Consider the following 16328-nt stretch of genomic DNA (forward strand, 5'->3'; position numbering starts at 1 on the left):
TTTCATCCCTCCGGCCCGCCCTCGGTTCTTCAGATACCATCCTCCAGTCAATGACAGATGAGGCGCCTGCGCACTCCATTACCCACTAGGGCAGAGGCAGCAGAGCGTTTAATCCGCATGCGCCGGCCCGATCTAGCCGGCGGAAGTAAACTGCCAAAATATCGGGATGTACGGGCCGGCGCATGCGCATTAAATGCTCTGCTGCCTCTGCCCTAGTGGGTAATGGAGTGCGCAGGCGCCGGATCTGTCATTGACTGGAGGATGGTATCTCAAGAACCGAGGGCGGGCCAGAGGGGTGAAAGGGGAGGGGTTTGATTTGAACAGTGCCGTGGAGCCTGGGCACCGGCCGCATAAACGCCGCCCCTGGGCACCTTCAGAACCTAATTAGCATATGGATTAAAAGCGTTTTTAAGAGAGAATAGGCGACGGACAGCAATATGAAAGGTAAGATTATAATATGGGGAATGTAATGGATATCATGATGTTTGCGGTGTATAATGGTCATTTTAGGTGAAAGACTCTCTAAAGCATAGTATTGAGGATGTGCGAACCATTTTCAGTCTAACATTTTACAGACCCTTAAAGATTGATTTTTGTCAATGTATTAAAAGAACTGAAACAAAGGGGGGAATTTATAGTTCTCCCCATGCCAGTTTTTGGGCCGTAATACTCACAAAACTTAATTTTGCGACTTTAAATGCCACTGTGACTGTCACAACTGGCATTTTTATGCGGCCCTTCCTAGGTTTCTGAAAAGGTGGCGTGGCAAGGATGGGGCCATCAGCCACAGCACATTAATTATTTATGCCAGAAACTGGTGTCAAATTTTTTAACGCACAGACTGCCATAGTAACAACGGTACTAAATTCTAATCGACTACATCTAGTAGTAGACTATTATAAAGACCGACACCAACCTTTTAGGCGGAGGTGATTGCCACCTTTTCACAGTCTGCATCCTGACAGCAAGGAGGAAACAAACAGATTCAAGTGCATTTCCCAGAAAGGAAAGGAAAGGAAAGGAAAAAAAAAAAAAAAAAAAAAAAAAACACACAGCATCCTTCTGCACACCAAAGATGGTGGAGGGCTCTCATTGGGACCAACTACCAAAAAGGACCATTCTAGCATTGTTGGCTTCTGGGTGCCAGGGAAAATCTGCCCTTAATGAAAGCTAAAATGCCTGGCAACAGCAGCACCCTGACAGCTACAGGTATGCAGCTGGAGGCCAGAAAAGTAGAAGCCAAGAGACTTGCGCTTCATAATTAAATTATGTTCTCACTGACAATTTATTTTTTAGGGTTGGTTCACATTATGTTTTATGCCTCTGACCTAAAAAAAAAAAAAGGGATATTTAAAAAAACCACCACATTCTTGTATCCTGCAAGGGGGGGGGGGGGGGGGAGAGTGATAGGAACACAGCTAAACTGTTAGGGTCCATTCACACATCTGTAAGTGCATATAAGAATAGGACATGTTCTATTTTTTTCCAGAGCTGTGGACCGGAAGATCGGGGCCGCGCTCCGGAAATGCAGATGCGAAGAGCACATAGCGTGCTCTCCGCATCCATTCCTGCCCCACTGAGAATGAATGGGTCCACACCCGTTCTGTATATTGCAGAAAGGATGCAGACCCATTCCACAGATGTGTGAATGGACACTTAAAAAAAACGTAAAGAAGCACTTCTGTTAAAAATGTGCTGTTCATTTGAATTATACTTTCTGATTGGAGTAAATTCTGTTAGTTTCTTAGTGGCTTTTTGAAGGAAGGAGAGGAAAAAAAAAAAAAAAAAAAAATCTCCTTTGATCTGTTCTAAACCAAAGAGGTTAATGTGAACAGAGCCTAAAAGATTCCTATAGTCCCATAACCGTCAGTGCTCTCCCATATACACACACCGATTTGGTGCTGCCAAGAGTGTGTGTGTTACTCCAAGCATGCTCGGACAGCCTTTGGCTGTGCGGGCATGCTGGGAGGTGTAGTTTTGCAACAGCTGGAGGCACGCTGGTTGGGAAACACTGGAATAGAGGATAAAAGTTGCGTAGGCTTATTTTTAGGAGAAATAAAAATAAAAAAATATATAAATATACAATGGTCAGGAAGGGTCCCCATACACATTTAGACTGTTGCCTGACCCGGACATTCTCTGCGGTTCGCACAACCGTACACTAAATGTTATTGGGGCCTAAACTGCTAATATATATTTATGAGCATTTTCAGATTTCCATTTTTTAGCAGCAGGTATAAGACTTGTATTGCCAGAAGAAAACTCAGCTACAGAGGTACTTACTGTGGAGAAGGATCCTTGGGCCGTTTTCGAGAAGGGGACGGACTTCTTGATGTAGACTGCCTACGTCTCCTGCCAACTTCCCCATTCTTTACTCCTGCGCGCTTTGGCCGTTCATCTTCTGATGAGGAGGATGACCCAGAATCTAGAAAGCAATAATAGAGTAATTTATTCAGAGGTTTCAACTGCATTTAATGAAAGTTCTGTGAAGCAACACCCAAGGCATCAATTTCTACTTGCAATACTTAAGTTTTTCACAATGTTTACTTTTTAGAGCATCACTATCTCTTTCTCCATAACACAATTACCTGATGAGGACTGCTGATTTTGTCTCCTATACTGACGACGCTGCTGTACGGAATCTGATGTTCCCATTTTGCCTCCCTTATCATCATCTGCAAAATCAAAGTAGGTCTTAAAATTCAAATTGGAAAGAATATAATATACATGTTCTGCAGAGAGTGGCGGGCAGTAAGTGTGGAGTCACCTAAAGCAGGGAAAAGAGCAGAATAGCATGACATTTAAAAAAGGGACAATCAAAAAAATTATTCATCATCCACATATAAATATTCTATTAATTTTTTCAAAAAATAAAAAAATTAGCGGATGCTTTTCTGGATAAAATTCTTTGAAGTCACTCCATTCTACGTCCTCCGTTTGGACTTTTAGCACAGCAAACAGTCTCGCTTGACTTTTCATACAGTCACTGTGGCAAGACTTGACAAAGATTTAGCTCTACACTTTAAAGGGTGAAATCCACAATGAAACGAGTATGGATTATAACTGCTAAAAACTCATTCACTTTGCTGGTACAGTACACTGTGGATTAGGCCTCATGCACACGACCGTTCAGTTTTTTTGCTGTCCGCAAATTGCGGATCCACAAAACACGGAAGCCGCCCGTGTGCCTTCCTCAATTTGCGGAACGGAACAGGCGGCCCCTTGTAGAAATGCCTATTCTTGTCTGCAAAACAGACAAGAATAGGACATGTTATATATTTTTTGCGGTGCCATAGACTGGAGCAACGGATGCAGACAGCACACGGAGTGCTGTCTGCATCTTTTGCCGCCCCATTGAAGTGAATGGGTCCGCACCTGAGCCGCAAAAACTGCGGCTCGGATGCGGACCAGAACGGTCATGTGCATGAGGCCTTAGCTTCATGAAAACCCACGACAGAGACCCACAGCATTTCAGATAATACAAGCAAAACAGACAACTTCTCCTATACCGGTTTAATAGGGCCCAATAAACACAACTGCCCTCTACTACAGGCGACCGATTTACAAGGTTGGTGCCATAGATGCAGATATGCGGCACCTCTCAACCAATGGGGCCAGGCTCTACCATTAATATAAACTGAAGTCATACATTATATTGGGGAATAGACACTAATGTAAACTTTTTATGACCTACCAGACTCTGATATTTCCCTTCTGCGTGGTTTTGGAGGAGGTGATGGCGTCTTCCGCTTCTCTATAATTTTGTGCTTTGATGCTGTAAAGAATACACCAAAACCTAAATATAAAACTAGGACAGACAGCAACAAATAGTCCACAGCAGGGTACTGAATAGTATCACTTAGTAACTAAGCCAAATGTTTGTGATTACCTGAAGTATGAGCAGGTGAAACAGACCCTCGAGGCTTTCTTGAACGTAATGACTGCTGTGGAGATGGGGAACGCCTTTTCTGTGGAGGACTTGGTGGTGGAGACTGTCTATATCGCCTTCGTGGAGGACTAGCAGATGGAGATGAGCGGCGTGGCTTACGTGGTGGGCTGGAAGAAATTCTTTTGGGTTGCTTCTTAGGAGGTGGTGGCGGTGATCTGGATGAAGATGATGAGCTACTACTTCCAGACAAAGATGCTGATGAACGTCTCCTACTGAGCATTTAAGAAAAAGTCAGAATACTAATAATAAAAATATAAAAAAACTATTGTTCAGTGTAATAGATGTCAGATCATGTATATACTGAAAACTGAAAATGACAATCACCATTATCAAAGATGAACAAAAGATTAGCAAGTACCGTCTAACAGGACTTCTGCTTCTCTTGTGTCTAGGAGGAGGCGGCATTCGTCGAGGGGGGCTTCTCCTTCGAGGAGATGGTCTACGTCGGGGGCTAGGACGCCTCCTTGGACTGTAAGACCTATTATATAATCATTGTATTAAAGGCCATGTACACCTTTGGGGGCATATTTTTATTAGTGCATACTAATGAGCTAACAATCATTATTTCAACTGGTCTTTATAAAAAATATGGAGCCCTTTTTCCTGTACATAGATGAGATGCTCTGGTAGCAGCCTCTGGGTTTTCTCTTTTCCATCTGGGCTCCTCATCTCTGACATTATAAACTCTCATAATAGCTCAGTTACTAATAAGAATGCAGTTACAATGTTTATGATTAGTAGTTTAGAGAAAAGGTTTATTAGATGACAACACAAAAGAGAAAAGTGAAAGTACCAGTCAGTCAGAAAGAGTTAACCCTTTGTGACAGAACGACTCAATTGTTAAAGGCCAATTAAAAATATGATTTTTAGTCAAAAATTAGTAAAATGCAAACAAAAGTTTCCTCCAAAGATGTACACAGCCTTTAAGATCTTTAATAAGACTAAATATCCAAGTTAAATAAAATCACCTTAATAATCAAAGCACTAAGACTGGAAAAATAAAAAACATTAACCACAAAAGATCCAGCATCTACCTGGATCTCGAATGATGCCGTCTCCGTGGTCTAGAATGGGAAGGGGAACGAGACCTGGACTTTGAACGTGTACGAGACCTGTGGCGATGTCGCTCCTCTTTAACTTTCCGCAAATTTGGCTCTGGCGATACATCCTTAGTATCTGGTGCAGAATCAGGTTTAGAGATCTTAACTATGTCACTGGAAGAAAAGAACAAAAAACACATTGATCCCAAAGCTTGCTCCAAGGGAAAGCATGAAATTAGGTAGACACATCTATGAAAGGCTTCATGCACAAAAACAGTAGTGCTGGCCACAGCAAGGTGCAACAGATTTCACTTGAAGTAAAAAACTATTTATAAATACTAACAATTTTTGTTTAAACTGCATACACAACAATTCACTAAAACTATTAAACAGATGGTAATTTTTTTAGAGCAAAGTCAAGTATTAGTAAGAGTCTGAAGCAGCGGTGAATTCAGTTTCTAATTGGAGATTTATTTTATTACCTGAACATGATTATGGGGGCTGCCATCTTGCCTGAGCCGTTCTTAACAGCATTTACAAAGCATTAAGAAAATTGCTTTATTTCAGCCCTATGGGCCATATACACAATGGTCAGGCTGACTTCTATGGGAGAGTTTTCTAGGCATGCCCTGTGACCTGTGCAGAGGTCATTGTACAAAGAAAGGATAAGCTCTGACAATCAATTGGATCCTGTCTTATTTACCATTCTCAGGACCCTAATACACCTGCTCGCTAGCGGAGGAGACAGCTGCTATTACATGCAGCAATCTCCTCCACGGTATGGGAAGAAGCACTCACTTATGCCATTGCTTTGTCCCCATACTAAATCAGCTTTACCTGATGAACAAGCAAACACTCGTTCATTGGGCAATTGGAATCTTTTAGTAGTTTTAAAAATAGTTTGTCGGTGGCAGTGCGCGCTGTGTAATCGGCAGTATTACACTGCCAGATCATCACTAACTAGCATTACTAAAATATGCACTGCATTAGTTTCTGTTGTGGACTTTTTGCAACACATGGATGAGAATTCCTGGTACTGTATAAAGCTGTGCATATAGTCACAAAAATCCACAATAGCAAATCTGCTGCATTTCAGTCACATGTGGACGTACCAAAAGAACTACAAAAAAGGTCCGTTCATTCATAGTTACCTAGACGATGTGGCCTCTTGTACAAATGGCTCCTTTACTTTTAGAGATGGCTCAGGTTCTTGAACTTCCAGCTCTCCCTTGTCAAGAACTGGAGGTGGAGGTGGAGGAGGAGGAGGAGAAGGACTAGGGCTTTTTGTTTTGTGCCGTGGAGGTGGAGAATGAGAGGGGCTTCTTTTTCTCTCTCTCCTACTTGGAGACCTCCTTCGCGGTGAGGATGATCTCCTCCTTGGTGAAGATGACCTAGATTTTCGCCTAGAGAAAATAAAACAGTTAAGGCAATTCTATATCGGCTTAAACTTTTAGACCACACAGATAAGCAACAAATGAGTGTTGATTTAAGTTACCTTCTTGGACTTCTAGATCGATCTCTTTTATCTCTGTCCTCTTTATCTCTTCTATCTTTATCATCGTCTTGCTTCTTCAGAGTTGCCAACTTCTCCTGCTCAATCTAGGCACAAAATCAAGATCAGTGTTTTCATGAGGGAGGAAAAAATAAATAAAAATGTGAGGCAGAAACAGAAAGCTCTGTCTGTTGTATAACTGCTCCCAGCTAAAATGTGCATCCAGTCTAGGCAATGCTCTGTGCACCAATTACAGCAGGCCTGCACAATAGATCGCCAAAGCAATCGCAATAAATCACCATATAGCAATCGCCAATTGGCCGACCCAAAAATTTTGCAATTGTATTACCATATTTTTTTGCTTTATAAGAAACTTTTTGGGGGGGGGGGGGGGGGGGGGGGCAGCGAGTATTATAAAGCGATGGTTGACTTTTACGTGGCTGACACGGATGTATTGCCGGCCGCTATGCTGTACAGCCAGCGATACATCAGTTACGGGGAGGGAGGAGGGGCTGGAGGCAAGTCGTTATTTTAATGAACAAATGTTCTATTTCATTTATCTGTTCTGTGCAGTGCTATTGAGAAAATGGCAAGTTTTGTATTTTGTACTTTTGCAGTAATGCAAATATGTTATTTATTTAGTAAAAGATGTTTTATTTTGAAAAACACTGTGCATTTTAGTTCTTGATTTAAGCATAACTACATTTCAGCATTACCAGTAATTCGTGTGCTTTTGCCTTGAAAAGCCAAGCACAATTCCCTTAAAATATCGCATCGCATCTCGTTATCGCAATTTTTAGGGTCCTAATCGCAATCGCACAAAATTACCATATCGTGCAGCCCTAAATTATAGTATATAAGACTCTGCTACGATGCATCATTATGATTATTAGAACACGGCATAATGTTAATTTATTATTATTTTTTACAGAAAAACACCTGGAGAAACCCATGTAACCATGTTTAAAACCCTTTCAATGCCGAAGATATCTAATCCATCATGACTTTAAATGCTTTCCACAGTTAGAGTTTAGATCTGGTATGATCGTAAAGTCCCAGAAAGTTTACATCAAGAAGAAAGATCAAAACTCTGCTGCAGGCCATCAATAGATTGGTGGGGGTCAGACTGCCGATCAGCTGTTCTGCAATATCTTCAGAATCAGATGGAGCTGGTTACTGTGAATGGGAGCAATGTAGAGCTGCAACGAGTACTCGATTAAAAAAGGTCCCCCCAACATAGGGAGGTAGTGACTAAACTACTGTTCCAAGCCAGGAAATGCATAGTTGGACATGGAGGGGGAGTGGAGTTCCTACAGTGAAAGAATGGGAGAACCGCATTAGGGTGTCGCTAGCCAGAGAGGAGTTCCATTTAGTTGGGATCAAGAAAAAACAGATTTGCCAGGATAAGGCAGAAATGGCTAAATAAACTGAGGGCCGGGAGGGGGAAAAAAAAGGAGATTTTTGTATAACTTACCAGTTAAATCTCTTTCTCGCTCTTCCTTGGGGGACACAGACCTTGGGTATAGCTCAGCTCCCTAGGAGGCGTGACACTAAGTAAAACTGTTAAGCCCCTCCTCCATCAGCTATACCCTCAGCCTGGAGATAGAGGCTACCAGTTGCGTGTCCAAGTAGTGAAATGATAACAACCAATAACGGAAACAACCAGCCAGCAACCCAACGGGGCGCCAGACCATAACCCTGTAACCAAACACAGAAGGGTGGGTGCTGTGTCCCCCAAGGAAGAGCGAGAAAGAGATTTAACTGGTAAGTTATACAAAAATCTCCTTTTCTCGCCCATTTTCCTTGGGGGACACAGACCTTGGGACGTTCAAGAGCAGTCCAAGAAGGGAGGGACCACAAACCCAAGGCGGAACACCACCAGAGCATCAGGAAACCGCTGCCTGCAAAACCAGGCGGCCCAAAGCAGCATCCGCTGATGCATGCGTATGCACCCTATAGAACTTTGTGAAAGTGTGCAGAGAGGACCAAGTGGCTGCTTTGCACAACTGTTCAGCCGAGGCCCGATGCCTCTGCGCCCAGGAAGCTCCGACTGCTCTGGTGGAATGAGCAGTGACGCCGAAAGGCGGAGGTCTGCCCTTGGCTCGATAAGCCTCAGACACCGCCAGTTTAATGAAACGGGCAATAGCCACCTTGGAGACCGCCAACCCTTTGCGCGAACCCTCCGGAACCACAAACAGGGAGTCCGTGCGCCGAAAGGACCCGGTGACCTCCAAGTAAATCCTCAACGCCCTGACCACATCCAGACGGTGCAGTTCCCGTTCTCTGGGGTGGGAAGGAGAGGGACAGAGCGACGGAAGGACGATGTCCTCATTGATGTGAAAGGCGGAGACCACCTTTGGCAGGAAAGTCGGGACAGGCCGAAGCACAACCTTATCCTGGTGGAAGATCAGGAAAGGTTCGGAGCAAGAAAGAGCCGCTAACTCCGACACCCGTCGGAGAGACGTGACGGCCACAAGAAAGATGACCTTGCAGGACAGAAGGCGAAGGGAGACCTCCCGTAAAGGCTCGAAGGGGGCTGATTGGAGCGACGAGAGCACCACATTCAGGTCCCAGGAAGGAACTGGAGGGCGGTACGGCGGAACAGAGTGAGCCACCCCTTGTAAAAAGGTCTTAATTGGCCCTAGAGGGGCCAGAGGACGCTGGAGAAGAATAGACAGCGCCGAAATCTGACCCTTCAGAGAACTGAGGCACAGCCCCAGGTCCAGACCCGACTGGAGGAAGGACAGGATTGTGGGAAGAGAAAACCGGAGAGGTGGGATGCTCCGGGACTCACAGAACCCCAGATAGGACCTCCAAACCCGATAGTAGATCCTAGAGGATACGGGCTTACGAGCCCGGATCATGGTGCGGACTACGTCCGCGGAGAAACCCCGTCGCGTTAAGACGGCGGTCTCAATAGCCACGCCGTCAAACGTAGCGAGCCTAAATGCTCGTGGAAGATCGGTCCCTGAGAGAGAAGGTCTTCCCTGGAGGGCAGTGGCCACGGTGCGTCTGCCAACAGCAACATTAGGTCGGCGTACCAAGACCGGCGGGGCCAATCCGGGGCGATTAGAATCGCGGGGACGCCCTCTGCCGCGATCCTCCGAAGAACCCGTGGCAGGAGGGGAAAAGGAGGAAAGACGTACAGAAGGGAGAATTCGCGCCACGGAAGGACGAGCGCGTCGGCGCCGTATGCCTTCGGGTCCCGTGCCCTGGCCAGGTATAGGGGGACCTTGTGGTTGAATTTGGAGGCCATGAGGTCCACGTCGGGGCGACCCCAGCGAAGACAAAGGGCTTCGAACACCTCTGGGTGCAGGGACCATTCTCCCGGGTCGATGGTGGACCGGCTGAGGAAATCCGCCGCCCAGTTGTCCACCCCCGGGATGTAAATCGCAGATAAGGCCGGCACGTGCGTCTCCGCCCAGAGGAGAATGAGGGTCACCTCTTGCATCGCTGCAGCGCTGCGAGTGCCTCCCTGATGGTTTATGTATGCCACAGCCGTGGCATTGTCCGATTGGATCCGAACAGGGTGGCCCCTCAGCAGATGGGTCCAGTGTCTGAGGGACAGAAGAATCGCCCTCAGTTCCAGAATATTGATTGGAAGTCTGGACTCCGATAGAGACCAAACGCCCTGGACGGACCGGGGAGGGAAAACCCCCCCCCACCCCCGTAAGCTGGCATCTGTGGTAATCACCAGCCAGTTCAGTGGAAGGAAGGACTTCCCCCTTAGAGGGATATGCAACCACCAGCCGAGGGAAGCCCGAGCCAGGGGAGGCAGAAGAAAGGTCCTGTCCAGACTCCTCGGTGATTTGTCCCAGGCCGACAGAATTGCCCTCTGAAAGGTGCGGGATCGGAATTGTGCGAACGGCACCGCTTCGAAACAGGCAACCATCTTTCCCAACAACCGCATGCTGGATCTGAGGGAAGGGCGGTGATGACGGAGGAGACTGCGAACCGACCCGCGAAGGGCCAGACGCTTGTCCGACGGAAGGCGGACCTCCGCCAACTCTGTATCCAGGAGCATCCCCAGGAAGATCAGCCGTCTGGAGGGGGTAAGGGAAGATTTGGGGTGGTTGATAATCCAACCGAACCGCGTCAGGGTCTCCAGAGCGAGTTCCACACTGCGGGATGTCTGAGAGAAGGAGGGTGCCTTGACCAGGATGTCGTCCAAGTATGGGAGAAGAAAAACACTTCTTGAACGTAGAAGGGCCAAGACAGGGGCCAGGACCTTGGTGAACACTCGAGGAGCCGTCGCCAGACCAAAGGGAAGGGCGACGAATTGGAAGTGATCGTCCCCCACCGCGAAGCGCAGGAAGCGGTGATGACATGGAGCAACCGGAACGTGGAGGTATGCATCCTGAATGTCGATTGAGGCCATGAAATCCCCTCTTTCCAGGGAGGCCACTGCGGACCTGAGAGACTCCATCCGGAATCTCTGCAGTCGGAGAAAACGGTTCAGGCGTTTTAGGTCCAAGATCGGACGCACTGAGCCTTCCTTCTTGGGAACCACAAAGAGGTTCGAGTAGAACCCCCTGAACCTTTCCGTCGGAGGCACGGGGGCGACGACACCCTTGTCCATTAGAGAGTGAATGGCCGCGAAGAAGGCAGCCACTCGTACGGGATCTCGCGGAGGACGGGATCGGAAGAAACGGTCTGGCGGAATGGACGCAAATTCGATTTTGTATCCGCAAGATACAATCGAGCGCCCATGCGTCTGAGATGTGGGCCCGCCATACGTTCCTGAATAGGAGAAGGCGGCCCCCCACCCGGGTGGGTGGGGGCGCACCTTCAGGCAGAGGGCTGCTGGCCTGTGGGAGCCCGTGCAGGCTGGGACTTGCGCCAGGTAGGTTGCGTCCGAAAAAACGGCTTCTTGCGTCTATCCTGGGCTGGGCCAGAGGAAGAAGAACTGGCCGCGGGTCTAGACCCGGTGGGCTTGCGAAAGGACCGAAAACGGGACGAACCAGCGCGACCACGGGGGGCGCCCATTGGCCTGGACTGGGGGAGGTGAGTACTCTTCCCACCCGTGGCCTCTGATATAAGTTCGTCCAGACGGGTTCCGAACAGGCGGGAACCCGTGAATGGTAGGCCGGCCAAAGAGCGTTTGGAAGCGGCGTCCGCCGCCCAAACCTTCAGCCAGAGTTCCCTCCTGACAGAAACTGCCAGGGCAGAGGAACGGGCAATGAGGGCACCCGCATCAAGGGAGGCCTCACAGACGAATTTTCCGGCCTGAACAATTAGTTGGGCTAAGGAACGGAGGTCCTGAACAGGGACGTCCGACCCTAACTCCCGTTCCAGTTGCAAACCCCATTCAGAGACCGCTTTGCCAACCCAGGCGGAGGCAAAGACCGGTCTAAGGGCCGAACCAGAGGCAGTAAATATGGCCTTGGAGAGGGATTCCGTACGACGGTCCTCAACAGACTGGAGGGAAGATCCGTCCTGTACAGGAATAGTAGTGCTTTTGGACAGGCGAGCCACGGGAGGATCAACCTTAGGCGGGGATGTCCACGTGGTCACAGAATCCGCTGGAAAGGGATAACAAATGTCCAGCTTTTTGGGTGTAATAAAGCGGACGTTAGGCCGAGTCCAAGCCTTGGATACCACAGAAGAAAAATCAGCGTGTATGGGAAAAACCTTGGAGGCCTGTTTGGGGCGGAGAAAGGACACGCCAGCCTGTTCAGAGCTGGGGGGGTCATCGTGTAGCTGAAAGGTATCACGGATGCTAGTGACAAGATGCCCCACCGCGGACGCCAATTTGGACGGAAGCTCTGAGTCCATGTCCACGTCCGAATCCGCCAGTTCTCCCTCAGAAAGCGTATCCCTTTGAGAGGATAGACTTGACTGAGCTCGCACGCATGGCGGAGAGAGCGAAGCATCTGGAGAAGATGTGCGCTCAACCCTTGAACGTTTCTGAGTATGCCGGGCCCTGGAAGATTCGCTGGGAGGCAGGGAACCAGTGGGGGCAGCAGAAACGGTAGTCCCAGCGGGTGCGACAGGGATTGTGGCAGCCTGCGGGAGAGGCGGTCTATCCACGAGACGGCCCACTACGTGTGTAAGGCTTTCCACCGCCTGAGACAGAGACCTAGCCCAGTCAGGGGGTTCAGAGGCACCGGGGGGCGCAGCGGGAAGCGGGCCCTGCACCGGGGCCTGACATGCAAGGCAATGCGGCTCAGATTGCTCACGCGGAAAAAGTTCCTTACAGGCGGTACAGGCATGGTACCAGGGTTTGGGGGCACCTGTGAGATCTGTCATGCTGAAGTGTGGTTGTACTCTAATATAGAGACCACAAAGGGTTATAGCAGCTATTACCAGGAGGGTTAGGAGAGGGTTAACTGTCCTACCAGTGCCTCAGAAGAACGTCAGGAGATGGCCCAGATCAGCAGCAGCAGAGAAGCAGTGAACAGCAGTGAGCAGCAGAGAGCGCCCACAGAAGCCGAGCGATGTACACAGGAGGTTAGAGTCCCCCACCGTGTCCCAGCTTCCTGTCAGGAGTGAGGAAGCGCGGGAAACCTCAGCAGAAAGCACGGGGAACAAGCTCTGCCCCCTCCAGCGCTTGAAATGTCTCCTGTGAAGGAGAACGTAGCTCCGCCCCCAAAATGACGCGCGCGTAAGCCCCGCCCCTGCCGGGACCGCTAAGCCCCGCCCCCCGTTCTCGGCGGGAAGGGGGAGAGAGAGAAGAGAAAAATGGAGTCAGCCCCAAATGAGGGGGAGGGGGGGGGGGGAGAAAGATAGCAGCGTGGGGGGGGGAACGGCGTGGGGGTGCTGAGGATGCTGCTGTGCTGCAGATGAGCGCTCAGAATGAGCGACCACGGGTGCCCCCCTTACCCAGAGGGGTAGATGCTGCAGATAGGGACGGGGTATGGGCTGGAATAGCCATCTCACCGTCCGACGTCTTCACCCTCAGTCCTTTCCAGCAGGGTCGCCCCTTCAGCCACTGGCACCGCAGTGGCAGGAAGCTGGAAGAGGGGCTTGGCGTGCGGGCGACCCCCTAGCTGGCGGGATGTAGGGGAGCCATTGCTGCCCAGATCCTCCTATTGCTTCTGTGGGGGAGGCAGCAGTGCAGATAAGTTGGCACTGGCGCAGCTCAACCCCGGGAGAGCAGAGAGGTCTAATGCGTCTCTGGTATCCCTAGGAAAAAAATAAAATAACAAAATTAGAAGAAAAAGTAAAAATAACAAGGAGAAAACAGCCCTGCAGTAGCAGGGAGTGTCTTGCCTCCTTGGACACTAAGCTAAAACTGGTAGCCTCTATCTCCAGGCTGAGGGTATAGCTGATGGAGGAGGGGCTTAACAGTTTTACTTAGTGTCACGCCTCCTAGGGAGCTGAGCTATACCCAAGGTCTGTGTCCCCCAAGGAAAATGGGCGAGAAATATATTTTTTTTTCTTTTTCAGCAACTGATATGTCAGGGGTGGGGGGATATTTATATGTAATATAAGAATAAGATGATTATTGAACAATTATGTAAAAATGTAATAAAGATTATAAAATAAAAAAAAGAATAAACAAAAAAAATTATCCATGCAAATTTTTTGCATCGAGGATTTGTTTGTGCCACGTGACCACGGAGCGGGAGCGAATACTCACCTTTCAGGCAGGGGGGGGCCTCCGGACACTCCACAGCACGTCCATGGTCCTGCTCTGTACACCCTGACATACACACGCCCATGACCTGACAGTGTGTGACGTCAGACCCAGAGGAGCGCGGAACGATGGAGTGTCGGCTGTGCCCCTGCTGGAAATGCAAGTTGGTGACACCGAGGAAGTGGGGCCGTGACTATGGCCAGGCGCCTGGAGTGCACAGCATCATAGCAACCAATGACACGGGTGTCAGGAGGGCAGGCTGGGCTTTCACGGACTGTGTGTCCATGGTGTAACTGAAGAGTGGCGTGGCCTGGCCTTAGGGGAGAGATGGCACTGGGTTGGGAGAGATGATGGCACTGGGGGATAGTGGAGCTGATGGCACTGGGTGGAATGAAGGGTGTTGGGGACTGATGGCAGGGGGTCTAATGAGTTTTTATAAAGGAAAACAAACAGTCTATAAATTATTATTTTTTCTCATTAGGAGTACTCTTAAATCGAAAAAATAAATCGGTAGAATACTCGACTGCTAAAATAATCGTCAGCTGCAGCCCTAGAGCAGTGCTGCAGTAACTAGCTCTAAACATTACACTGTGGACTGGGCTGAATCCAGGACCAAAGAATAAACACAATATCTCCAATATCTGTCATCAAGAACGTTCGGATGCCCCAACACAGACATAGCTCACAAATGAGTCCAGCTTTTGCCATCACAAACATACCTGTCTCTGTTTTATTTCTTCTTTTTTTAATTCAAGAAATGCAGTAGGAATGCCAGCAATATTTTCTTGTGCACTCAAAAGAAGCGGCCACAACTCTCCCATGAATTCCCGGGCATTTTTGCCATTTAGAAAGCCAGTCAAGTTAATCTGCATCATTTTGGAATCTGGGTTCTGCAAAAGAAACCACAGGAAGATTTACAGGCGAGTACTAAAAGCATTACTTCAGAGTGTGCTTTTTATATGCATCTAGGTTTTGTACAGTTGTGAGAAGCAGTTTAGCTTTCCCTATGTCTTTGTGGCTTATAGTCTGGCAAAGATTTAATATTTTGCCTTATTATATTGCCTGTTAATCCTTTGTGGATGTTGGCAAAGCTTGCAGTAAAATGCAAAAACTACTTAGAATCTATCCTACCTACTCACTAAGAAGTGGTACTCTTTACTGAAATCACTGGCTATAATAGAATGGGTTTCATGCATTTCCCCTGCAACGTACACAGTCCATAGACTACACTGGTGGGTGACACGTTCAGAACAGTTATAGTCCACAAAGGCTTAAAAGGTTTCTCAACAACACTGGACAAATTCACACATCGCTTGCATAGTGAAGCAATAGGGGTCCTTGTGACAAGCACAGCGCAACAGCACAAATTCCAGCAGTCTTCAGCCTCTTCTTGGAACCTTGGGGAGGTTTTTGGTATCTCCAAGTTCCCCTGGAGAGAAAGGCGTTCGCTTGGCTTGCTTCCGACTGCCTACAGCAACTCAACCACCTTGAGTTTAATGTTATACCATTTATCTAAATTGCAAAAAATGAACAAGCAATAATGAGTACACAGCCACAAATATAAAAAGGTTATCAAAGATCTACTCTTTATTTCAAAAGCATGAGTTTAAACAGAAATGTATAAAAGTTTTCTACTAACCCAATTAAATCAGACCTGTGATGATTGCAGCCTGTGACTGCTGTTTGGTGGCAGTGCAGAATAGAGCATAAAAAAAAAAAAAACTTATTCAAAATTAAAACACGCACGCAAGGTGCTATAGTTGTATCCAATCAACCACTTTATATGGGTTAAGGGCTGATTTACACAACTGTGCTAGGCCCAGGAACAGAGGCCTGCGTGTCGGCCGCATCTCCCAAACCGACTGCAGCTCTGGACATGCGGCTGACATACGGGCTGTGTTTTCTGGTCGTGTGAATCAGCCCTAAGAGTGGACAGGTTAAGGAATGGAGAGGCCCGATAACAAAAGGCTAAAACTAAAAGCCAACATAAAAATAAAAACTCTCAGAAGGGACACAGAAATCCATGACCTATCGACGAAATTGGTGATAACTAATCAAGAGCTGTGGCCATGCATTTGCACTGCCACTATTCATTTAAAATGGCAGAGAAAGAATTGTGCTTGCTATATCCACCAGTCCCAGACAGCAAATGGACCATCTCTCCATTCAAAAGAAGGGGGGGGGTGTTTGGACAAGACCCCTTTTCTCGATCAGTGGGAAGATCAGCAGTGGGACTTCCAGCGATTAAACACCCATCAATTATCTTGT

The 16328-nt window shown here is 47.9% G+C and overlaps 1 protein-coding gene across 6 annotated transcripts in view; it reads right to left on the reverse strand.

The window, feature by feature from the left end:
* Positions 1-16328, reverse strand: part of SRRM1 (serine and arginine repetitive matrix 1) — a 40871-nt gene that overhangs the window by 15954 nt on the left and 8589 nt on the right. For 2 of the 6 annotated variants that reach the window (XM_044286890.1, XM_044286888.1), the window contains exons 4-13: positions 14780-14950; positions 6485-6588; positions 6141-6392; positions 4984-5163; positions 4308-4427; positions 3890-4161; positions 3695-3775; positions 2589-2675; positions 2284-2425; positions 917-958 (exon numbers count right to left, since the gene is read on the reverse strand). In XM_044286890.1, coding sequence (XP_044142825.1) covers positions 917-958; positions 2284-2425; positions 2589-2675; positions 3695-3775; positions 3890-4161; positions 4308-4427; positions 4984-5163; positions 6141-6392; positions 6485-6588; positions 14780-14950 — 1451 coding nt within the window. The remainder of the gene's footprint in view (positions 1-916; positions 959-2283; positions 2426-2588; positions 2676-3694; positions 3776-3889; positions 4162-4307; positions 4428-4983; positions 5164-6140; positions 6393-6484; positions 6589-14779; positions 14951-16328) is intronic. The other 4 variants (XM_044286891.1, XM_044286893.1, XM_044286892.1 and 1 more) reach the window with 3 other exon arrangements.

The sequence above is a fragment of the Bufo gargarizans genome, chromosome 3 (assembly GCF_014858855.1).
Source record: "Bufo gargarizans isolate SCDJY-AF-19 chromosome 3, ASM1485885v1, whole genome shotgun sequence".
NCBI lineage: Eukaryota > Metazoa > Chordata > Amphibia > Anura > Bufonidae > Bufo > Bufo gargarizans.